The 26,529-nt window shown below is 36.2% G+C and overlaps 1 protein-coding gene across 7 annotated transcripts in view; it reads left to right on the top strand.

Moving 5' to 3' along the window:
• Rapgef2 (Rap guanine nucleotide exchange factor 2) overlaps positions 1–26,529 on the top strand; it is a 251,730-nt gene that overhangs the window by 94,328 nt on the left and 130,873 nt on the right. For all 7 annotated transcript variants that reach the window (XM_078021950.1, XM_078021946.1, XM_078021947.1 and 4 more), the window contains exons 3-4: positions 570–626; positions 15,416–15,499. In XM_078021950.1, coding sequence (XP_077878076.1) covers positions 570–626; positions 15,416–15,499 — 141 coding nt within the window. The remainder of the gene's footprint in view (positions 1–569; positions 627–15,415; positions 15,500–26,529) is intronic.

The following is a 26,529-nucleotide window of genomic DNA, read 5'->3' as shown; positions in this document are numbered from 1 at the left end:
GGAACAGTCATTCTCTGATTTGCATTTCTCTTTGTGTGTGTACTTGTTGTGAAAATTTAATTGGGATTAAGATAATAGAATACTTCTTGAGGATATTGTTCATAATGTAACTTTGAGTATTTAAACATTATTCATATTTTCCCCCTTAGGGATGAATCAGCTGAAATAACAAATCCTTAAAGTTCTAAAGCCTCCATTTAGTCATTGGTCATAAAAATACTTGGTTAAAAAAGTCTACTTTTGTTTGGATGAGTTGTGAATGACGTCATCACTTTTTAATTTAATAGATTTTTCTTTTTTCTTTTAAACTTTTGGGTTCCCTCCATACTCTGTTTATCTTAGGGAACATTCATTTTTCATATGGTGAAGTTGATATTTTATTAGATGTTTTGTTTTCTACCATATGTTTACAAATTTTATTTTATTTGCTTGTGTTAACCCAGGTACTAGTAATACTCATTTTGAGGCTCATAAATGATTGTGGCAGGCCATATAAAATAATCTTAACTTTCAACACTACATGGTTTTTAATGAAAGATATTGAATTCATGTTTTCATTTCTCTTACAGGTTAATGTGTGAAACTGTGAGATATGAAAGACACGAAGCAAATGAAGTTTTATACTAGTAGGTGTTTCTTTTCTGTTTATACAATGTATCATGCGGTGACTAAATTTCCTTACAAAAGAGTATTAATAACACCCGGCTAAGTCAACATTACCTTATTTTTGTACTAACCTATAGTTTAGAAATGTGAGACATTTCAACTGTTTCCTATTGTGAAATGGAAATTTGCAGTTTGTTTCATGATCAGTTCACATTTGTATCTGTCATGTATGTATTAGATACATTATTGCATATTTTGACATTTTCATCATGATATATGACATAGTGCACAGTCTTTCCAACAAAACAGATTACCCCCCCCCCCCAACCAGGTGAGATGCAAAGATAGCACAAATGGCATGTTTTAGTTTGTACTGCTTTCAGAAACAGAAAATAAGCTGCCTACACCTCTTTGGGTATAGTTTCTTTTTTAAGTAGTACTGATACCCCTTTCAAGATGTGTAACGTAAAATGACAGTCAATTTTTATAGAATGTGACAAACATACTGAATAAATATTGGCATATTAAGGATATATGAACTGTGTTTACTAGACATACTGTTGGGCTGATAATGTTTGTGAAAACTGACTGTTATTCTGTTGATTTTTCTTCCTGATTATCAAAGCACTTACAATAATTACTCCTTTCCAACCATATTATAGGGAAGATTTATTGCGATAAATAAAACATAGCTTTTGTCCTTGGAGAGTTCATGATCTGTTGGGGGGTAGAAAAAGAACAACAGGAAAACAACAAAAACTACAAACTGAAATATCTGTGAAAATATAGGTATGTGCTAAGGGTTGGAGAAATGCAAGGCGGGTAGGGGAAGTGAGCAGCCTTAGATAAGTCATGACCTTGTATTAGGCCTTGGAGGTGAGCCCTGCAGTTCAGAGACACTTCTGTCATAAGCAACAGTATAGACGGGCACACAGGTGGAAGGAGCCTTGATTGATATTTTGAAAGCTGTAGCAAGTTTAGTGCCACTGACCTGTGTAGCCAGGGTGATCAGTCAAGAGAAGAGGCAGACCACAGTTGTATTTACCTGTGAATGTATTGATTGAAAAATGGTCTCAATTCTTATTGATTCCTTAAGTAACTTTACAAATGAGTTTTTTCCCCTCTTAAATAACATTTTTTTTTTAAAAAAGGAAAATTATAAAAGCTTACAATATTAGAGACAATGGTCCCCCAAGTACTTATCATCCAACATTTCTACTCATGGCCAATTATGTTTCATCTTTCTTCAATTTTGGAAGCAAATTTTAGATATCAATTTATCAAAATAACTCAATTATTTTGATAGACTTAAAAAAGCTAAGTACAATATTATCAAATCTTTAAGAATAACTTTTAAGTATCTTGAATATTTTCAAATTTGTTTCATAATTTATTTATACTTTATTTATTTTAATTAAGCCCAAATGGGAGCTGGGGTTGTGGCTCAGTGGTAGGTCTCTCAACTAGCATGTGTGAAGCACTAGGTTCAATCCTCAGCACCACATTAAAATAAATGTACTGTGTCCATCTACAACTAAAAAGACATTAAAAAAAAAAAAAAGAAAGATCCAAATGGGATTGTGCTTGTTGGTTATCTTTAAGTGTCTCTCTCTCTCTCTCTCTCTCTCTCTCTCTCTCTCTCTCTCTCTCTCTCTCTCTCTCTCTCGATACACGGGGTTGAACCCAGAAATGCTTTAGCTTGGGGCTCCATTGTCAGTCCTTTTTATTTTTTATTTTGAGATAGGTTCTTGCTAAATTACTGAGGGTCTTTACTGAGTTGTTGAGTCTGGCCTCGAATTTGCAATCCTCCTTCCTCAGCTTTCTAAGATGCTGGGATTATGGCAGTGTAGCAATGCACCACTGTTCCTGGCCTTAAATCTCTTTAAGTTTGGTGGCTGGTTTTCAAACAACAAAGTAATGTGACCAAATGCCTCCCAACCATATCCGTACCCTCCCAGGTATTACCTATGACTACGTGAAATAGATTAGTGGATAGACAGGGGGATCAGTGAGGAGGAATCAAGGTGGTATATGCTTGAACTGAGTGGTTGGGGAGTTGAGTGTGGATTTTAGATGTAGGATCTAGGACATTTTTTAAATTGTAAGTTATGAGACTGTGACATCTAGGAGCTGGTCATCAGGCAGTTGCCATTGAGCACTTAAAACAACATAACACCAAATAAAAAAGAGTAAGAAATAACCGAGAGGTTATTGGTAATGGGAAAACTAGCAAGAGGCAAATGCCTTTAACATGCTTACTCTTGAAGATATTAGGATGTAGATAACTTAAAACCCTTGTTGGTTTTGGGAGCAGTAATGGATACCACTGGAATGGGGGTGTGCAAACATCAATTGTGGAAGTCTCTGATGAAAGTTATTGACATCATTGAAGTAGTACAGAGGCAATGATTGTTAACATTATCATTTTTGTCCTTGCCCTCCGAAACTTGGTTTTGGCAGTGTCGATGATGACGAGCTGGTGGCTTCTGTTTCCTTTGTTTCACATGTTCTTAAAGTGCTTTGTGTGCACTGAGTACTTACTCTTTATGGATATCTTATGAGGTAGCCATTACCATCACCTGGATTTTACACATGGAGGAACTGAGGCTTTGAGAAGATAAGGAACTTGCCTCAGCTCTCACTACCTCAAGTGGGACCTGGATTTGAGCCCCTAGATATTGTGATTCTGTGGCCTCAGCTCTTATCCCAGTCACTAGCATTTTCTGTCCTTTTTCATGCCCTGGCACCATAAAAATTATAAATTATACAAATGCTGGGAGAAATGCACAATCTCTTCCTATCCTCATCCTCCCTAGGATGGTGGAATCCAGAACCCACCAACAGCTCTGTCTACAATTGACATGATTCCTTAACAGTTTCTATTTATTATTAATTTTAATGAAGCTGGCTTATACTGTCTTTAGATATAATCTGTTTTTTTAAGTCAGTTTTGACAGTGCACATGAACTATGTTGATAGATACTCCTATATAGAATGCATTTGACTCTGTAGCTAGACTTGATTGTAGAGGTTGTTCAGATTTATTTGGTTAGAATTAAGTGATCAAGTGTAATATGAAATGAATTGCATTCTGCCGTCATATATAACAAATTAGAATAAGTAAATAGTTTAATAATAATAAAAAAAAGAATTAGGTGACCATGTTAGTGAGCAGTAAAAAGTCTGGATATTCAGTGAATCCTGGTTTTGTAAGACCAGAAATTCTCAGAGACCAGTCATAGATTCATGTAATCTGATTCCTAGTATTTGGCCCATCTTGTGATGAAGGGTAATTGAATTATCTACTTCTATGATTCTTGAACAGACTTGCTTCTGCTCTTACCAGTTTGTGTCAGTGTAGTTTTAAAAATTAAAGAACACCCGGGTTTGTGGTGTATATAAATCTGTGATAACTTAACAGTAGTATCCTGCTTTGGGGACCTATTGGTATTACCTCATGAGGAAATGACTTGTTTCTTCTTGTTCTCCCTTGAAGCACACCATGTAGCCAGAATATCAAAGAGTTTTAGTCTTTGGTTTTATGACCAAGAAATGAGTAGTCATTTTCCTTATTATGTTTCAGTGCTTGTGACTTCTAAGTCTATGGTTTTAATGATTTTGCCAGGTAAATATAATACTCTTTTGATCCTCCTCTGTACCTTATTTTTCTCATCTATAAAATGGAAACAATAATAGCTCCTATGCTGCAGGGTGGGTTGAGGATAAAGTACAATAATATGTACAAGCTACTTAGAGCAGTGTATACATAGTGCCTTAAAATGTCAGCTACTGACATCATGGTCGTCATCATCATTGTGATAGTTTACAGTTTGATCCTCCAGTTTTTTAGCTGCTTTAAACTTTAGTTAAGAAAATTGCAACAGTGGGGCACTAACCTCTGTGGATGTTATTGTAATAACACCATGACAGCACGATGATTAAAAATGCCACTATAAACTGTATCAAGATTTGAGGGGGAGTTATAGCTTTGATAAAATTGTATTTTTCAAGATTTAGAATTGCTCTTTTAGAATTGGATTGTATTTGTTTGCCTTAGAAAGTTAGATTGGAATTAGTTGCACTTCAAACAGTGGAAGACTGTCAGGTATTTTTTGCCTTCATTTCATTTATTATCTAATATAGGTTAGATATTTTACTGTCTTGGGAAGACTAAAGTGGATAACATAAATTCTTAATCTGAGGGATCTTAATTTAGAAGTGTCTTTAAGAATTTAATCTGAAGTTAGGTACACATATATTTAAAAACTGGATAAAAAATAGTAAAAATTACAACCTACTATCAAATAAGCAGACAAGTTGAATATTCTTAGAACCTAGCACTATCTCATAGTACAGCCCAAGACTGAGTTCAGAAAGGTGTCTCTTCTCCTTTAGTCTTTCCTTAATGGCCAGCTGTCTACACTGTTTCATACTATGAATATGTGTAACTCTGCCCCAGTGTCTGTTTTCCACATATGTATCTGACTGAATGTTTTGATTTCCAAAAGACTTTTCATAGAACTTTGTTAAGGGGTTTATTCCTCTTTATTCCAGGAGAGGAAATTGTTCCTCCATAAAAGAGCTGCATTGAGGCCTCTTCATTCTTTTAAAGCATTTTCACTTAGATCTGTAACGGTGCAGTTTTGAGGTTGGGGCCTCAGCTATCATTGCTTTCAGCAGTCTTTTCACCCGTTGACTTGGTTTTCTGTTTCTAAGGCAGCTCCCCAGCTTCCCTCAAGGCTGCTAACATGTTACTGTCCCCTTCGTGCTCTTCCTCAGATGCCCCAGTTTATCTGCATTTGCCTCTTGTCTCACTCATGCGCGGAGGAGAAGAGATGTGTAAAGTAGCTGTGCCTCTTCTCACTGTGTTTCCATCCTCTTCCTCTTGTCCCTTTCCCTACAGACTGTAAGTGGGCCACAGTGTCTTCCACCATTGGCAAGTGTTCCTTTGACTCCCTTGTTCATCCCCACCGATTGTGCTATTCTATTCTTGTTCTTTGGGACATGGCCAAGGTTTTAATTTATGTTATAGTCTTGTTTTTGAATTGTTACGAAAGTCCTTATTCTACTACGTTGTTTGACTTTGTGTCCTTTCTTTTCTTATCCAGAAGGATGAAATGCTGTTTTGATATATCTTTGCTGTCCATGTTTTCATCGTTTTAGTGTGTTTCTATGTGTGTATGAAGAAAATGGTGAAACCAAGATTTTAATTTATTTGAAAAGATAATCTTTAAAGAATTAGCCTTTGCAGAGAATCGAAGGACAGAGTATTAATCATCAAACCTGGCATGTTACAATATACATGATTACTCTATGACAGTGTGAAAATTCAAGCATACCCACGTATACACACTTTGAGAATTGTTTTATATATGTATGGCGCTACCTCAAGGCTTCCTGACAATTGATGATATTATATTTACTATTAGTTTTTATCTGAAAGTGTTTTATTTTTTGTGGTGAACCAAAGGATAGTTTAAATAAAATCATAAAAAATGTGATCAGTTTGTAAATTCTAAGAGGGTAGGGGACTATGTTTGTATCCCAAGTTTACATTTGCCATGCCTGTCACAGACATTTGCATTTAATCTGTTCTTTGCTGTTAATTTTTTGAATTTTTTATTTCAAAGGAAGGTGTTCCTGTGATTGTAGACAAAGACCTTTGCTGTGGTCTGCCTTCCTAATAAAATGGCTAGTTACATGTCATTAGGTTTTAGATTCTTTATCAGTTTTCTGTAAAACTATCTAGTGAATAAAAACCTCTATTAAATTAGTTTATAGTAGATATATGTATCTTACTTTATATGCTTTCTTTTTTTTTTTAGAAAGAGAGAGAGAGAGAATTTTTTATTATTTATTTTTTAGTTTTCGGCGGACACAACATCTTTGTCTGTATGTGGTGCTGAGGATCGAACGCATGCCAGGCGAGCGAGCTACCACTTGAGCTACATCCCCAGCCCCACTTTATATGCTTTCTGATAAACGTGGGCTAGCGGTGCTACAAACTGTTTTGCAGAGACACCTGTTTTCAGTGGAGTTAGGTGGATTGGCTTTGAATTTGACTTTCTGGGTGTGTTAAAAGTTATCTTTAACATTTCAAAGAGCTGGATTACCCCAGGTGTGGAAAGAATGGATTTCTTGTGAGGATGAAATTTTAATGCCTAAGTCTCAAAGACTAATGTGTAAATTATTTTCACCACTTCATTAGTAGTTTCAAAAAAAGTCAACTTTTCAGATTTGATTGCTCCTTAAAATTCGATGTTTTCCTTGAGCTCTTGGATATATCCCTTCACCCTCAGTATAGATGAATTATTGGTTTGCTGTAATGTAATAAATATGTAATTTGCATTGACTATTTTTTTTGTTGTTGTTAAAGAAAACCTGATTGAATAACTTTAGCTCCTCGGGTAACACTCCATTCCATTTTTAAATGAATTCTGTGAAATTTAAGAATCAGTTCATGAGTTCTTCAGTAGTTTATATCGTTCATTCTGCTGGTTAAATTAGTTGTCACCATTTAAAATTAAGTGCATTGTCAGCTGTGTCCCCTATGTTTTCAGTAGAAAGCTGAAATGTCCTTACTATTTTAATCAATCTTCAGAGTTCTTACATATTACTGATTTACCTACCCTGTTTGTTGATTTCAGGTCCCTGTAATTGACTTGCTAGTGATTGCAGAATAAGGATTTTCTGAAAAACTTAAATGTTAAAATGGCACTTCTTTTTCATCCATTTTTTCATTTTAAGGGTGAAGTACATTTCCATACAATTTAGTGCTTTTAAGATGTAGAACAAAATTGTCCTCTACTTCAAAAATGTTGTTTTCATGTTTTTGGCATTTTATATGATTTATATGTATGTAAACTTTATGAATGGTATTATAATAAATATTGCTTTTCTGAAGTTAAAAAATGTGAATAAATGCCAAAGCTTCTAACTCTTGGTCAGTTATTTCTGACCGTAGTAAAAATGTGTGTAACATTTTCTGTTCACTGGTCACTGGTGCTTTGATTTCCCTGCTGTTTTTCTCTACTTAGTTACTGGAACCTTTCTTAATCTTCATTGTGTGTGTGTGTGTGTGTGTGTGTGTGTGTGTGTGTGTGTGTGTGTAACTCAAAACTTGGGGACAGTAGCCCTACAGTGATAACTTTGCCTGCCTTTCTCCCAGATGCCAGTGTCTTGGTAGTTTTGAAGTGGCCCACAGTGGGGTAGTATTCTGGACAGAAGAGCTCGAGCTTTCTGTCTAAAGCAGCGCCTCAGATGGTGTGTGGTTTCACTTGTTCCTGTCTCTGTGGTGCTGAGTCGCCCACCAGCTCTTCCTGCATGGTCTTCCCAGCCACTGTTTCTGGACTTCTCACCAGTGTTCATGTGACATATTCCTCTTCACAAAGTGATTGTGGTCTTTTTGCTCATCTGTGTTTTAATCCCTTGTTCATATTACCTACATGAAGCACTCAGAGGTGCTTTCTCATTCTTCAGCCCCTTCTGGTTGTGCCAAGACTGTTATACTTACCCTGCTTAGGTGGGAGGGTCCCCCTCTTGCTAAAGTGGGAGGAATTCTCTCTTGCAGCCCCAGCACCCTTCTCAGTCCTCACTTTGTCAGGATCATCTTGAAAAATTATTAACTTCTGGTCCCAAATTGCTTGGATTTTGCAGTACATTTATTTCAGCTTGCCCCTCCCTCCCTTCCTCCCTTCCTTCCTTCGATTGAACCCAGAGGCACTTAACCACTGAGTCACATCCTCAGCCCTTTTTTATATTGTATTTGGAGACAGGGTCTTGCTGAATTGCTTAGGGCCTCACTAAATTTCTAATGCTGGCTTTGAACTTGCGACCCACCTGCTTCAGCCTCTGGGGCCACTGGGATTACAGGCATGCACCACTGCACCCAGCATTCAGTTTTTATTTGTCATTTCTCCCTCCAACCCAGAGACTTAGATGAAGGTGTTGGTGGCGGCCAGTTTTGAGTTGAAGGAATGATAGGCTCAGTATCTGGTGCCCATAGCCATCTCTGGCTCCACCTTTGTTCTGTCATAACTCTCTTCTCTTTCTTGTAGTCCCCCTGCCTTCACTGCCATCAGGCTAACCATCTGGCTAGGCTCTGTTTAGGTTCTTGTATTAACAGCAAAGTAACTTTCTAACAAGTTACTTTCTTGTCCTCTAGTATCGTTTCTCTCTTTCTCTTTCTCTCTTTCTCTTTTTTTCTTTTTCTTTTTCTTTTCTTTCTTTTTTTTTGGTACCAGGGATTGAACTCAGAGGTACTTGACCACTGAGCCACATCCCCAGCCCTATTCTGTATTTTATTTAGAGACAGGTTCTCACTGAGTTGCTTAGCACCTCACTTTTGCTGAGGCTGCCTTTGATCCTCCTCCCTCAGCTTCCTGAGCCGCTGAGATTACAGATGTGTGCCATTGTGCCTGGCTCTAATAATCTTTTTGACTGACTTATTTATTAATTTTTTAGTTCTTCAACCTCCTTATCAATTTGAACTTGATCACTGTATTTGCTTCTTGCATGAACATCACACATGTCTTTTATGTGGAGGCATCGCCACCTTGTGGGCATTTAGGATATTGCTAAGGAACTTCATGAAGCCTGGCTTCATCTTTCCCAGTTAATGGTGAGTTGAAACTCACCTCTTTGTCTCTCAGGCACCTAAATATGTTCTTGAAGTTGGTGTTTATTCAGTTCAATAGTTCTTTATTAGGAAAATATCTGAGTGCCAATCAAGAATTGTGTAGTGTATTTTTCATGGGAATAATAAAGAGAAATAATTAAAACACTCTGACAACTGTTCCATGTGAGTATATTTAAAGTGCTTTGGGAAGCTAGGAGGAAAAGACTCACATTACCTGAAAGGTGCTCAATCAGAGAATCATGCTTTATAAGTCATGATCTGATTTACCCAAACAAATGATGACTAGGTTAACCTGGAACTTGAAGGATGAATAATAAGTTCACCAGATAAAAGGTACCATTTTTGAGAAACAGGAACATCAGATTTGTTCAAAGGTCCTAAGGTAAAGTTTGAAACGTAGAAAATGTATGGGTTGGGCCACATAAGTTGTGGGTTGACCCTTTCAGAGCTGGTTATAAGAGCCGAAGGGGGATGAGGAGAACCAGTATGTTTTGTGCAAGATACTTTTTGCAGTAATATGCATTAAAGTCAAAGTAACTTTGAAAAGAAACTGTTGATAATCCCCATTTTACATTGTAGAGACAAAAACCTCAGAATTTGACTTTACTTAGATCACATGAGGGCAAGAAAAAGAGAATATGTGTTCCAAAACCTGTGCTCTTCTGGTACCACATTGCTTCTTTCACGTGCTGTGCCAAGGGATTTGGACTTTCTCTTGCCAGAGAATCGTGCTTTATAAGCACAAGGGTGTCATGATCTGATTTACCCAAACAAATGATAACTAGGTACAACACACAGTTGCTGCCTAAAAGGTAGAAAAAGATACCTCAAGAATAGGAAGTCATTAGAGAAAATACATAGCTGAGTGAAATTAGATGTGATAAGTGTTTTGGAGTTTGGAAAACAGTGAGAGGTTTTTCTTAAATGAGTAGGGTCTGAGCCAGTTCTTGAGGTACAGTGTGATGTAAGAGAGTGGGGAAAGGCAAGATTGGCAGATTGTTAGAGTCTGGAAAGGGCAGATAGGAAGTGGCCAGCCAGGAGCAGTAGGTTACCCTAAGGTGTAGCAGAAAATAGGGTGGGAAAGTGTGGGATCATATTATGTTTGCCTCTTGACCATCATTCCAAGCATAAACTTATTATACCTATGTAGACATGGGATGATGCACCATAGAGACAATATAGTTTTGATTGCTTCAGACGATTTCTATGTGATTATACTGGAAGGTGAATTGATCCTTTTGTGATGGTCTATTTATATTTTGCTTGGCTTTATTATTTTCCTTCCTGTGGATGAGAAACAGAACAGGAACCTTTATTAAGAGGGCCTTGTCATGCACCTGGGCTTTCCTGGCTTTCTTTTTGTCTGTTATAGGATCGGATGTATTGGAACAAGTCAGTTGTCCATTGCAGTTCTTTTTACAAATTGTGGGTCTTCACTCAGTGTGTTTTCGACAGAGCGGAGAGAATTGCAGAGTACTGCTTTGCTACTTTGGTCTCTTTCATCTTAAGATTTTTCTTTTCTACCCATTACCAGTGGTGTCAGATTTAGGTTATTTGGATGCCCAGTGAGGATTCTTAAGGATTTAGCTTTTGCCTTCTTGACAACCCTTGAAGGCGTTGCTTAACTCAACTCAACATTCTGAAACGTAAAACAACTCTTAAAGAAAAATGAAAATAGCACTGATTAATAGGACATATGTAACTAATTGCATGAATATTGATAGTTTTAGTTGTTGTTGTTTTTTTTTTTTCCCTTCCATTATTTCCTGTTGGGGCCTGATAGTAAGACTTTTTCTGGAGGGTTTTCAAAGTTGTTAAGGCTCATGCATAGCAATCCCCTAGGATGTTTGTTTGAAAGTCACTTTAATGGATTGCCCATCTAATAATCAGAAGAGAGAGGTGAGACAGGTAGAGTTAGGGAACATGTCTTTTAAATTAGCATCTCAAGTGATTTGGAACCACTGGATAGAAGAGAATCTCAGTGATAGTTCTGGGTGATAATAATTATTATTGTTATTACTACAACTACTACTGTTGCTACTGCAGTAGTGTCTCATTGCTAACCAGCTTTGTTGCCTGTGCGTCTGCAAGGGGGATCCTAATTTCTTACCCTTAAAGTATAGAAAAGCGTGCTGCTGCTGCTACAGTACTGAGTACTATTCTTATAACTTAAGTTTCATCTTTTTTTTTTTTTTTTTAAAGTTACCATTTTGCACAGTAAAGATGCAGTAAAACCCCTCTGGTAACAGCTGCATTGTGGGCAGAGAGTCTTTAAAAGGAAGTGGGTTGTACCCCACAGTGAAATATTGCCTGCTTCAGGCATTGTTGCAGCACAATGCTTTCTGATCAAGTCAGGAGAATCTCCTGAACTAAGTAAAGCATTTGGATGGTGGCATCGTACAACAAGGAATTTTCAGATAGAAACTAAATGTGAATTCTTTAGGGAATGGGTGGGAACAGAGGGCAGGAAGATTTTTCTTACTTCAGCTATTTCCAGAATACCTTCAAAATAGGATCCACATTTTTTGTATTCTTAGTTTTAATTAACTTACAAGTATAAAACCTGAATCCTTAAGAAAGAGAACACAATAACAAAGAAATTATGATTACTATACATGGCATGAAGCAAATACTCAGCAAACTCAGTAAACATTTATTGATTGAATGATTATGCTCTGCAAATGCTTATCTAAGCAAATATAACTCCTACTAATGACTTTGGAGTCTTGGGAAGAGAAACAGCCCAACTCTGTTAGTCAGCTTTCCAGTGTCCACAAAGGAGATCTCAATTTGATGTCTTTTGAAAAAGTTCCGTTATTGTAAGAAAATACTGAGGTGCACAACTTCAAAAGCAGAAGGGTTTATTTTGGCTCACAGTTTTGGAGTAGTCTTTTTGCTTTTGGGCCTGTAGTGAGGCAGTGCATTCTGGTGGTGAGAACATGGTGGAGGAAGCTTTGTACTTCATAGTGGCAAGGTTGCAAAGAGGGAGAGGGAAAGACTGGAGTCTGACAGTCCTATTCAAGGGCACACCCCCCAGGACCTAACTTCCTTCCCCTGGGCGCAGCCTCTTAAAGGCTCCATCATTTCCCAATAGCACTGCCACCCTGGGGACCAAGTTTCAACATAGGGGCCTCTGGGGATACTTCTCCAAACCATAGCACTGTCTATCAGATAAATAAAGTTATAATCAGTGGTAAGGATTGAGAGGGCCCTTTTCTTACTTTTCGATTATCAAATCTTTTTCATAGCTTTCCTGACCCAAAGAATCAAATCTAATTATAGGGTAGTGAGTGGGTATTCAGCATGCCAGAATATTAGCTATCACAATATTGCATCCGTTTTGAACATTTGCTGCCTGTCACTTGACGTGTGTTTTGTGATTAGTCTCAGGACAGCTCAGTTTATAAACTTTGCACTTATTTTGTTCATTTCAATTTGCCTTTAGAGTTTTATTTTTTTTAAGATGAAACTAAAGTTATAAGAATAGTGCTCAGTACTGTAGCAGCAGCAGCAGCAGCAGCAGCAGCAGCACACTTTTCTATACTTTAAGGGTAAGAAATTAGGATCTCCCTTGCAGACACACAGGCAACAAAGCTGGTTAGCAATGAGACATTACTGCTTTGATATGAACAAAATAAGTTCAAGTAAGTTCCCACCTATTCCCTAAAGAATTCACATTTAGTTTCTGTCTCAAAGTTTATAAACTAATCACAAAACACACATCAAGTGACAGGCAACAAATGTTGGAATAACTGAAAAGCCAGTTGATGTTATATTCTCTACGTCACAGTCAACCTAGACCTTGTTGCCTTTTGTTGTTCTTTTTAATGTGGTAATACTGTGAGGACAATTATTATTTTCATTAAAGGATCATTGTTTGTTTAATCCTTGCAGCAGCTCTCGTAACTTACCCAAGGCCACATACTTAATAAGTGGTAATCTACTTTAGTTTCCTATTTTTAAAGATTTTATTTCCCTGCACCTCACTTTTGGTGATAAAGAGAACATTGTTAGAATAGATTTCAGTATATTTATAGAATATTTTTCAATGTTTTATTATCTAAAATTTTTAAAATGAGTTTTGTGTTTGGCAGTTTTTTGTTTTTTGCATTGGGGATTAAACCCAGTACCACTGAGGTACATTCCCAGCCCTTTTTTATTTTGTGACAGAGTCTCATTAAATTGCCATGGCTGGCTTTGAAGTTGCCATCCTTTCAGGCTTCTGAGTTGTTGGGATTACAGGCATGTGCCACCACTCCCAGACAGATTATACTATTTTTACATGGCATAAATCAGAATTTAATGATAATGCTGCTACCCTCTATTAAGAAAGACAAGTACATTTTCCCCCAACCAGGTACATAAGTGATTGCTGGTTGCAAAAACCATTGATTAAAAACTGTGTGTAAAAGGACATAAATTATTGTGAAGTACTTAGCATTTTCAGTGGAGGAAGCATTTTATTTTTATTGTTCCTCATTGGAACTAAATTCTGTTCGACAATTTTTATTTTCCCTTTTTGCCTTGCTTAGAGGACTAAGTATTTATGAATTTGGTTAAGAATGAACTTGGGGAAATAAGATGATGCAATGCAGATTTTACTCTGGAAGTAGATAGCACAGTAAAAATGATTAGGTGATAGTTGATTGGTCTTATTAATAACTTAATTATTCAGAATTGCAAATAGGATTTAGTGTCCTTTAGAAGCTTTTTGGAATGAATTCATTTACCAAATGGAAAATAAAAAAGAACTTGTCAGAAATTGCCAAGGACACCCTTGTAGCACACATGTGATTCACTGGCTAAAGAGAAAAGCAGAGTCTGCAGCCTTCAAGATATATCTAAAAAGAAATGGGGCCCTTTCTACTTCTTGCACTGGCTAGAATGTAGATACTGAGGTAAGGTTTGGAGCTGCCACTTTAGAATATGAGGTGGGAGTCCTGGGTTGAGGATGACCAAGCCAAAAAACAAAAGAGCTGGCTTCCTGGCGTCATGGAGCCATATCTGTCTTGGACTTCTAGTGCTAACACTTTTAGGTGTGTGTGAGAAATGAGCTTCCTCCTTGGTTCAACCACTGTGTATTCAGATTTCAGTTTTTATAGTTACTAGGCTTGTATCCTAACTAATAAAATTCGACAAACCTGACTTTATAAAATAAAATTAAAAAAAGATAAAATAAAATAATCTATACAGGGCAAAAAGCATCACAGAGTCAAAGGGTAGTTTTTATAAAGTAATCCCAGATAATATAAAAAAATCTCATAATTACTAAAAAACAGGGTAAACATTATAAGCTGATTCATAGAAATAGAAATGTCTTCTGAACATAAGAAGAAAAGATGCTATTTATAATAAAAAGGAAAACAAATAAAAAATAAAATGAAACTAAAGATCATGTAACCCAAGCAGTTTGGCAGAAATCTAAAAGTTGGAAGAAAGTTCCAGTGGTGTGGTGCCTGTGGTCTGCTCCCCCAGGCCTGTTCTTACCACCTGTTTGACAGCTCTGGCTCACTGCTAGGCCACACTCATGACCCTCAGCAGCGGTGGGGGAGGTAAAGGGAGGAGGAGGGGAGGGAACGGGGTAGAGGTAACGAAATTAGACCAAACTGTACTCTCAAATTGTGCACATATATGAATATATAACAACGAATCCCACTATTATGTGTAATCATAATGGACTAATTCAAAAATTTAAAAAGGGCTGGGGGAAGAGTTCAGTGGTAGAGTGTCCCTGGGTTCAATCCCCAGTAATAGCCCTTCCCCAACACAAAAACAAGAATGGAATTAAATATGTGTAGGGAAATGTGGAAACTTCAAACTTGGTGTATTGGGGAAAGGAATGGGAAATCTGAGTTACACCGATATCTCTTTGTATTTTTTGTTAACTGAAGCAAGTGGAAGTATTTCCTGTTTAAAAAATTAAAATAAAACTTGGAATTCTATTCTGTTCTAACAAAGAATATACAATATCTTTTACTTATTTCAGGTATAAAATTAAGGTTTACAAATGATTTTAGTAGTTGAATAAAGTATTTTTATGTACATGTTTTATATTATTCTTTATAAGTCTAGAAGTAACATCGATGCTGCACTTTGTGTTACACATTTTGAAAAAAATTATTTTGTTGATGTTGTAGACAATTGTCTGATTATGTTACCTTTTCTTTTCAGTCCTGATGATATTGGGACCTGCTGGTATATCCTTCTCTCTGGTTCCGTGTTCATTAAGGAATCCATGTTTCTTCCAAGAAGCAGGTATTGTAGACAATCTGTAATGATGCGTGATGCTTGAAATTCTCTTGCAGAGTTGAGTTCTTTTGCCAGATTTCTTCTACTGATACAAAGCAAGGCAGAAATGCTTATATTGTGCCATAAGCAGTCTTTGAATCTAACAAAGGACAAGAAAAGAGAACATGCCGGCAGCATGTAAATTTGTTACATGACCATGTTAGCTGTCTTTTTGAGCACATTTGTTCCTTGGGAATGAAATTGCCTTCAAGATGGCTTAAGTAAAGAAGAGTTAACTTTAAAAGTATAGCAGGCAGTCTCATAAGCATCTGAAGAGAGGCAAAGAAGGTTCATTAAGACCACATGGGACTAGAAATGGAAAGCCAGGAACTGTCTTTGACTTCTCTGCTTTTCAGAACCATATGGTCTCTCATTTTTGCATCTGTCTGTGGATTGGCTTCCCACTCAAAGGCTATTAATTTCTCTCTCCCTGTGACTTTGGCTTGTATGTGCTGACTGTTGATTTATGACCTTGTGTCCCTACTGTTTACACCATTTGACTATAGTGTTTGTGTCCTTTCCTTGGATTCCTTGGGATGCAGTCTGACTGACTCAGTTTGGGGCAAGTATATACCTGTTTTCCAGGCGTCTAAGGCCAGGGACTCACCTATCAGAGCATGGCCACCTGTGTTCAGGTTAGCTACTGATTTTCAGTGGTTGCTTTTTTCCTCCTAATTGTGTGTGATTTCACGAGCAACTATTTTTATTTAGACTAAAGATTAAATTTTTTTTAACCAAGTATTTTTATTTTACATTACTGAATATTTAAATTGATTAAATTTATTAAAAGTATTGTGATCCCCTTTCACCTAATTTCTCTATAAAAAATATTTAAGTGTGTTCTGGATAAGTAATTTATAATGGATTAGGGTTAAGAATTTACAGATGAAAACAATCTTTATAAAAAATTAGAGTCAGTGAGAAAAGGGAGAGGTAGTTTTTCACCGAAGCCAAGGATTGGCCTAGGCGTGGCAGCAGAAGGGAATGGGATGGGCCTTTCGGGGCCAGAATGGTAGTGAAAGAGTGCCAGGGACACATGGCATCTAATTAAAAATCTTCTCTGGTGTAATCCTCCTGCTTTTTTGCCCTTCTACTTCTCCAAGGTCAGGTTGGCAAGTGTTATTCTCCCATGAGGGAGGGAGCTCTGTTGCCTATTTGTTGTTCTTACAATAGCAGTAGTTGTTATAATGAGAATAGTGTGACTGGTAGTAGTAGGGGTAGTAATAGTTGTAAGAGCAATAATAAAATGATGATAGCATGATAGCTAAAGCTTTTATAGTGCTTCTGATTTGCCAGGCCTATTTATTTATTTATTTATTTATTTATTTATTTATTTATTTATTTATTTATTTTAAATGGTCAACAGACCTTTATTTTGTTTATTAATTTATTTGTATATGGTGCTGAGAATCAAACCCAGTGCCTCACACATAGCAGGCAAGTGCTCTGCCACTGAGCCACAACCTCAGCCCCATGCCAGGCATATTTAAAATGCTTTGTATATATTAAGTAATTTAATTTCACTATTCTCCTTTGAGATAGGCAGAATTATTACCTATATCTTATCGATACAGAAACTTGTGTGTACACTCTTAGAAGTCTGCCTAGAAAGTCTGAGTGACCCTGTGAACTAGCTCCTATACCTCTATGAATTCTGCTTCCTAGAGGAATGGAGAAATGAATAGCAATACTCTTCCTGTCCTTCAAACACAGAACCTACTGTTTTGTTCCTTGCAGGTTCTGAATGTGGAAGGTGGAGGCAAATAATATTGAATCATTGGAATATTTTAAGCATTATATATAGTTTTGGTTTATAAAGCAATAATAATTACTATATAAATTTTCAAAGATAAAGGAAAAACATCACTTAAAATCCTCCTGTTCAAGATGATCATTCTCTAATATTCTAGTGCTGCTTTTCTCTAGACTTTGTTATGTGGTCCACATGCTTAAGATCATACTTTTACATGTAAATTAATATCTTGCTTCTGTCAGTTAAGGAATATGTGTGTGTGTGTATATATATATATATATATATATATATATATATATATGCGCATTGCCTCATAAAAATTTACTATAAAGATTTATTCTTTGTGACTTTTAATGTCCAGTTAAAGATTAGGTAAGTATTTGAAGTTTTCACAATTTAGTTAATAATTTCAAAGGGTAAATGTTTTATTCTTTTTATTATAAATAATGCTGTAGTAAATGTGGTTTGGAATCTATGCATCTTAAGGACAACACCAATTAGTGACTTCATCATCATCTTGAGGCAGTGTCTGTTGCACAAATAAAATCCATAGACAGAAGCCCTGGAGCAGGGAAGGAGCCTGCGATGGCTTCCTACCAGCCATCATCAGCTAGTCAAGTAACAGCTTGTTCTAACTTCTGGAAAGGGAACTCAATGTTCAGAAAACTGCTGTTCTAGAAGAAAGAGGACTTGCAGTTCAGCCCTATTTCATGAGCACATTGGACTCTATGTCTAATTATTTTAAAAGATGACATAAGTTACAATGTCTCTGGCTGGATGCCAAATGCTTGAAAGTCAGTACTTTAATGGGATGAAGGAATGGTATTTCAGACTGAATAAGCCAGTACTATATATAGGCTATTCCTTCATGTTGCACCTGGTGACATTTGCTCTGTCCGAGTTGTTTGTTTCCTGTGGGGTTGTTGCCTTAGGAATGATTCTGAGATTGTTTTAATAAGAAAGTGTCAGTCTACTGGTACTCCATTAAAGGTTAACATTCGTATCTATGTATATAGAAAATATAGACGTTCATTATGGACTAGGAGTTGCTATCAGCCCAGTTTTATAAAACAGGTTTACAGATGATTCTGTACATTTACCTTGGTTTTTTTTTTTTTTTCATATAAGTCTGGAAGTTGGTTATTGGTCTATGTAGTAAGTAAACTGAACGTTCTCTTATCAATGTCAATTCATTTTACCTTGAGCAATTAGTCCACCTCAGTTAGTTTTGAAATAAAAGTATCTTCAGCAACATTTTTATATTTTTAATTAATTTCTCTGAAATTATTTTGATGCCCGATTTCATCAGGTGACAAGGATGCTATACATTGCAGAAAATCTGTCATTTGGCTTCCACATCTCATTAGCTCTATTGAAGTGGTTGGTTGATATTTAAATCAACAGTTTGTTTTCTGTCTTTTCATTTTTATTATCTGTCTGGATAGATGAGGGTTATTTTGGTTATGTACCTTTACTTTGATTGTTCATACATAAATATTGTTTCTGATAAGACTTATAAAATTTATAGAGCCTATGAATTCCAGTGTGACTCTCAGTGACCGCTTCCTTTCTACCCTACTTCAAGCAACTTGTAGTGATATGTTGTTTTTATGAGTTTTATTTTAAATCCTCTAGAAATTTGTCAAGTTTCGAATTATAGATGTTTGTACAAGTAGCCATAATGTCATATATTTTATGTCATTGCATATAATCTTGCCTTAACATAGAGCTAAACTCATATTTGAAGTACCATTTGTATTCTTTAAGCAGTGTCCACTACAGTTATGTTTTTCTTAAAGTGTGGTAAAAAATGAGTTCAGTTTCTTTGCATCTATAGAAAGATTACAAACAAAAATAATTTAAAACTGTCGGATGTGGGTTTAGAGGGAATGTTTTTTGTAGATGAATCCAGAAACAGTGTAAACTGTGTAGGTTTTTCCAAGCCTCTAAGCAAAGCAGGTGTAGGCACTATGATATGCCCACTGTGTGCTGCCCAATTTTATGAGTATAGTTTACCTCTATCATCCTTGTAAATTAATGGTTGACAGGCAGAGAATAGTAAGGCAAGGAAGAGTATTTCCTTTCTAACTTTTCCCTCCCTCCCTCCCTCCCTCCTTTTTTCACTGGGAATTGAACCCAAGGACATTTCACCACTGAGCTACATCCCCAGCCATTTTACCTTTTCTTTTGAGACAGGGTCTTCCTAAGTTGCCTGGGCTGCCCTTGAGCTTGTAATCCTCCTGCCACAGCTTCCTGAATGCCTGGCTTCCCCTGATTTGTTTTTTATTTTATTTTTAAATTATTTTTTAAAGCTGTATACAGATATAATGTCTTTTTTATTTATTAATTTTTATGTGGTGCCGAGGATCTAACCCAGTGTCTCACCCATGCTAGGCAAGCGCTGTACCACTGAGCCACAACCTTAGCCCCTGATTTATTTTAAAGGCACCGTTTGCAACTATAGTGGGGCTAGAAAGCAGTAGATGAGAATTATAAAAATTCCAGGTTTAGAAATGATTTTCTTTTTTAATATAGTTTTTTAGTTGTTGATGGACCTTTTTTTAATTAATTTATTTATATGAGGTGCTGAGAGTTGAACCCATGCTTCACACATGGTAGGCAAGTGCTCTACCACTGAGCTACAACTCTAGCCCCTAGAAATGATTTTCTAGTATACTTTTGGCTTATGTTACAAATGTGTAGGATATTAGTAATGTTTATTGTCCCAACATACTCTAAATCAGTACATTTAAAGAACTAAATAGAAATCATTGCATACTTTTACAATAGTTTATTGTATAAAGAATTAAAACGTTTCAGGAGATAGAATTCCTAATTACTCTGAGTTGATCATTATACATTGTATACATATATGGAATTATCACTCTGTGCTTCATAAATATGAAATTATTACATGTTATTAAAAAAGAGAAAGTGTTATATGCTTTAATTTTTTTTAAATTACTCCACTGTTGAGGCATCACAACAGACCTTAAACTATACCATAAAGCTACAGTAACAAAAACAGCATGGTATTGGCATCAAAATAGATATGTAGACCAGTGGTACAGAATAGAGGACACAGAGACAAACCCATATAAATATAGCTATCTCATATAGACAAAGGCACCAAAAACATAGATTGGAGAAAAGATAGCCTCTTCAACAAATGGTGCTGGGAAAAGTGGAAATACACATGTAGCAAAATGAAAGTAACCCTCCATCTCTCACCATGCACAAAACTCAACTCAAGAGTGGATCAAGGACCTGGGAATTAAATCAGAGACTCTGCACCTACTAGTAGAAAAAGTAGGCCCAATTCTTTATCATGTAGGATTAGGCCCCGACTTCCTTAATAAGACTCCTAAAATGCAAGAAATAAAATCAAGAATCAATAAATGGAATGGACTCATACTAAAATGCTTCTTCTCAGCAAAAGAGACAAATCAATGAGGTGAAGAGAGAGCCTACATTTTGTGAGCAAATTTTTGCCACATGATGTCAGACAGAGCACGATATTCTCCAGGATATAAAAAGAACTCAAAAAACTTAACACCAAAAAAAACCAAACAAACCCATCAATAAATGGTTAAGGAGCTGAACAGACACTTCTCAGAAGATGATATACATTTGATCAATAAATATATGAAGTAATGTTCAACATCTCTAGTAATTAGAGAAATACAAATCAAAACTACCCTAAGTTTTCATCTCACTCCATTCAGAATGGCAGCTGTCAGGAATACAGACAACAAAATAAATGTTGGTGAGGATGTGCAGTTAAAGGCACGCTCATACATTGCTGGTAGGACTGCAAATTGGTGCAACAAATCTGGAAAGCAGATGGAGATTCCTTAGAAAACTTGGAATGGAACCACCATTTGACCAGGTATCCCACTCCTCAGTCTATATCCAAAAGACTTAAAATAAGCATACTATAGTGATGCAGCCACATCAATGTTTATAGCAGCTCAATTCACAATAGCTAAACCGTGGAACCAACCTAGATGCCCTTCAATAGATGAATGGATAAAGAAACTGGTATATATGCACAATGGAATATTACTAGCATTGAAAGAGAATAAAATTATGGCATTTGTAGGTAAATGAATGGAGTTGGAGAATATCATGCTAAGTGAAGTAAGCCAATCTCGAAAAACCAAAGGCCAAATGTTCTCTCTGATATGTGGATGCTGATCCATAATTGGGAGGGGTGGAGAATGGAGGAACTTTGATTGGACAAAGGGTAGGGAAGGGAAGGGACAGGGCAGAGGGGTAGGAAAGACGGTAGAATAAGAAGGACATCATTACCCTAAGTACATGTATGAAGACATAAATGGTGTGACTCTACTTTGTGTACAACAAAACATGAAAAATTGTGCTCTATATGTGTACTATGAATTGAAATGCATTCTGCTGTCCTATATAACAATTATAATAAATTTTAAAAAACTGTGAAAGGCACAGGTGTTTCACACACACCCCTAACATCTTCACCCTTTCTCACTCTTTACTGAATGTACTAGTGACGTCCAAACCCCAACCAAACCCACCTCCATGCCTGCGCTACACAGATGAAAGTTGCTATAGAAATTTTAAACAAAACATAAATCTATGACCATAAATAACAAAATGGCTGTTTCACAGCCTGCCCTCTTTCAAGGCTTCTAAGTATCCACCATAGAACTCCCAAATCTACCAATCCACTTATATATCTTACTTTAAGACCATAAAACAAGAAGTGCATTCACTCTTTCAAAAGTTAACAACTCCCAGCGGCTCTGGAGACTGAGGTAGGAGAATTGCAAATTCAAAGCCATCCTCAGCAAAAGCAAGGCACTAAGCAACTCAGTGAGAACCTATCCCTAAATAAAAATATAAAATAGGACTGGGAATGTCACTCAGTGGTTGAGTGTCCCCGAGATCAGTACCCAGTACCAAACACACACACACACCCATTTGTGGATTTCACCCAATTCTCCAAGTACCTTTTCTCTTTCCTATATCATCCATGTATCCTTCTCTACTAGATTTCTTTCAAGACACACTAGTATCCTCTGATTTTTTAAAATACATATTTTTAGTTGTAGTTGGAAAGAATACTTGTATTTTATTTATTTATTTTTATGTGGTGCTGAGGATTGAGCCCAGCGGCTTAAAGAAAATCCTTCTTAATTTCACCACCCCACCACCCCACTTTCCTGCTCCTCTTTACGAAGGACTTTCTTGATATGATGAACTTCTCTGTTTCACCAGTTCTTATCTGTCTGGCTACCTCTTCAACCAGTTCCAACACTCCACCAACTCCTATGGGTTCCACATCATTAAATGCAAAGGTTATATTTCTATTCTCATGTTATTGAATCTTTCTGTGGCATTGAACGAATGACCCCTCTTCCTTATTGAAACATTTTATTTCTTGGCTTTGATGACATGGGAGCGGGACCTCCAAGCATCACACTCCAAGCAGACATATAAAAGGACCTCACCTCACTCTTATGGCATAAATGAGTAAGACAGAGTATATAAGCAAACAAAGAAATGCAGGAAAGCAGCTTAGAACACAAGTCGGGATAAAGGGCTCATTAATACTAATTCAACATCAAATTGAGGAATCTCTTGAAGAGACATAACTAACAGCCTAGGGTAACGGCTAATTTTAGAAATCAGTTCTGATATTGTGCTCATCACCTACAATAGCCCTTTTGGTAAACAATTCTCCTAAGATATATGAAGTTGTTAGGATACTATCCCTTGCAGGGGTGAGGGCTTTAGATGTTAATATTTTAAAGAAGCAATACATTGAGTGCTCCTTAATAACTATCTGTTAAACTTAACCTGTGAAGTAGAATGCTTGTGAAACTCAATACTGATCATTTTTTAAAAATCTGCCTCTGGATTAGGTGTGGGGTAAATAAGTAGAGAAAAATGAAGGAAAAACAGTCAAGTCCTAGAGAACCAATCAATACATTGACTCACGCATATAAACATGTATTTATGCATATGTGTATATTTTAATCTTATATATTCAGTTATATTCATGTTTATATGTTAAATTGAACATTTTTAAGTTTATGACACAAAGGCATTTCTATATATCAGTGACAAATCCTCTGAAAAGGAAATGAGGAAAACTACCCCATTCACAATACTTAAGTTTATGACAAAAGTTTCTCTTAACTCCCTATTTTCATTAACTAACAAGTACAATCTGGAATCACTTGGCTTTTGCAAAAATAATGTGATAAAAAGAAAATGCCTGAGATAAGTAGCTTTTACAAAACATGCTAGTCCTTACAAATTCTGCCACCATCTACTAACTTCAGTTCATTCTAATTATTAATTTTTTTAAGTTTTACATTTTCTCGAAAAAAACAACTCTGAATAATACTGTCCATAAAGATTGCTTTTAAGAAGCTTAAGTTTTGATATCCTCTCACAATGAATGGGAAGATATGTATGACCAATATATGTTCTAAAACTCATCAAGGATAGTTTTAAGATGGTCCATAGATGCTTTCCCCATTCCCCATTTCTTCAAGAACCAGTCCTTCGCTACCATTATACTTGAAGGTAAATCTTAACATACAGCTTCCAAAACACTACTCCTCACTTCTCTTTATACCTTTGGCCACATTTAATGTCCAATAAAATTACCCCTCTGTAATATAATTCATTACAGAGTCATTTTTAAATTCAATACTGGATCTCTAGCAAATCATCTGACATAGTAAATTTGTGCTTTTTCAAGAGCGATTGTCAAACCCTATAGCTCTTTAGGGTTTGAAATATAAAAGATTTAAATTTGTCTTCAAATATCTACCAAGTAAATACAGACTCACTTGTCCATTGTTATTACTTAAAAAAAAACTAGCAAGTTCTCAGCAATCAATTAACTTATCATGTAGAACTGGCAGGCAGTAAGTAGGCCTGCGATTTTTAAACTGAAGTAGCTCATTGTTTGTCATATGAAGCATAATGAGAATAGTATTTCTGCCTCTCAGAACTGATTAGTTAAATGTCTTGTTTCTCCACCTATCCTCATTATAGCTGCCAGCTCTAATTTTAAAATCTGTTTATTAAGACGACCATAGCACAATTTTAATTTTTAAATTGTAGATATATTTGGTATCAATGAAGGAAAGGCATTAATTGTAAATGGACACAGTCAACATGGTGTAAACAAGTGATGTGTGCATTTTTCTTTTTCTTTCTTTTTTTTTTTTTTTTAATACTGGGGATTAAATCCAGGAGCTACATCCCCCAGTTCTTTTATTTTGAGACGGGATCTCACTAGTTACTTAGGGCATCAGTAAGTTACTGAAGCTGGCCTCACACTTGTGATTGTCCTGCCTCAGTCTCCTGAGTTGCTGGGATTACAGGCATGTGCCACAGCACCCAGCTTGATGTGCACAATTCCTCCAACCTCCTGCCAATGTTACTTGAAACCTAATTTACCAACAGTCCTGGCTTTCCAACCAAGTTATGCAGCTTTGTAAACTAGACCACTCATCACTCCCTAAATTGCCCTTAATTGTAGATAAATTGATTCCATTCTTTGGTCTTCACTAAATATTTTGGTAATGTATAGATTGCCTACCCTCAATGCCCTCTCTGTACCACCTCTTGTATTCTTTACCATGTCTAGATTTTCTTTCTAATCACTTTCCAATAGAGCAGATCATAAATACAATTCAAAATCCACCTTCAGAGAGCTACCTTTTATTCTTTCACACTCATTAAAATATCCCTAATCTTTGAAATGATTTTACATTCTACATTTACTTCATCAGTACTACCTATTACTCCCTACATCAAGGACTACCTATTTGATGACACTTAGGCAATTTTTTCATGTATCATATACAACTGCCTCTTCTTCCCCCAACATATAAAGTTACACAATAGGAAGGGCAGACCATCTTGCTTCCTTTGTACACGTCAGGACTTAACATAAAACCACACAGCAGGCACTTAAGGAAAATTTCAATTCATGTTTGACTTAAAATGGAAAAATATGCCTCCAAGCTTGAATTCTACTATCTACCAAAACTGTTTCAGAATGAACAGAATAACCCAAAATACGAAAGGGACGCGCAGACCAAACTTCAATTTTGATGGCACTTCACTACAGTGCGAGGAATAGACATGATTTCTTAGACACTCAGAATAAACAGATCACTGTGCCTACTTGTTCTCTTGCCCAATATAATCTAGTCAGTTTGACCCTAAAGCCCATGCACTAGAAGCCAGCATTGTCTGCAAAGATCTTTTTTCTAATCTCTCTGGTTCCTAGCATGAATTATAATCCTTCTTTTGTCACCTTTCAAGTTCCTAGGCTTGCAGCTAGCCTGGGCTTGTTTTTTTCCTTCAACCTCATAGCCTCTACACTGGCCACAGAATAAATAGGAAGTAAACAGACTGCTTACCAATAGTTTCATATAAAAGACATAGAAAGTTTTAAACTATCAGAGCAATAAAGATGTTATTTTTTTAGGACTAAATAAGGTATGCATGATCATTTCTATTAAAAGGCACTTTTTAGAGACTTCTATCATAGATTTGATTCTTTCAAGAAAATCACATTTTTAAAAGGGTGATTTTCCCTCCTAGGATTGTAAACACCATAAATTCAGAGAAGAGTCTGTCTAATTATAAAGGTCCGTGTCTTAAATATCTAGTACACTATTTTGGTCTTTGGTGTATTTGGGCTTTTTTGTTTCTTTGTTTTGTAAATAGATTTTAAAATGACAAATAAATGAGTAGAAAAATACTGCAACTCCGTGAGCTAACATAGAACATGAATAAACTATCCTGCCCTCATAATCCTAACAACAAGTTTAGAAACAGACTGAACGAATCTTTAATATCTAAATTAGAATTCTCAGCCCTTCACAGAAGTCAATGACAAAAATATAACTCAAAGTTATTAGATTGTGACTTTATTACAAAATAAAGCTTCAGAATTAACAGTGAAGCAATTTTTTTGATGTTTTAGAAGTATTTATTTTCAGATGTATTTATACATTCTTATTGACTTATTTTTCATTGTACACAATTGCAGCACAACTTTTCATTTCTCTGGGTTGTACATGATATTGCATCATACCTTATATGCTGTCGTACATGTACCTAGGATAATGATGTCCATCTCATTCCACCATCTTTCCTGCCCCCATGCTTCTACCCTACTCCTCCCCCTCCCCCTTGCCTTTGCCCAATCAAAGTTCCTCCATTCTCCACC

This window comes from Ictidomys tridecemlineatus, chromosome 9, assembly GCF_052094955.1.
Source record: "Ictidomys tridecemlineatus isolate mIctTri1 chromosome 9, mIctTri1.hap1, whole genome shotgun sequence".
NCBI lineage: Eukaryota > Metazoa > Chordata > Mammalia > Rodentia > Sciuridae > Ictidomys > Ictidomys tridecemlineatus.
Note: the sequence above shows the minus strand (reverse complement) of the source record. Positions and strands in the feature narration are given on the sequence as shown.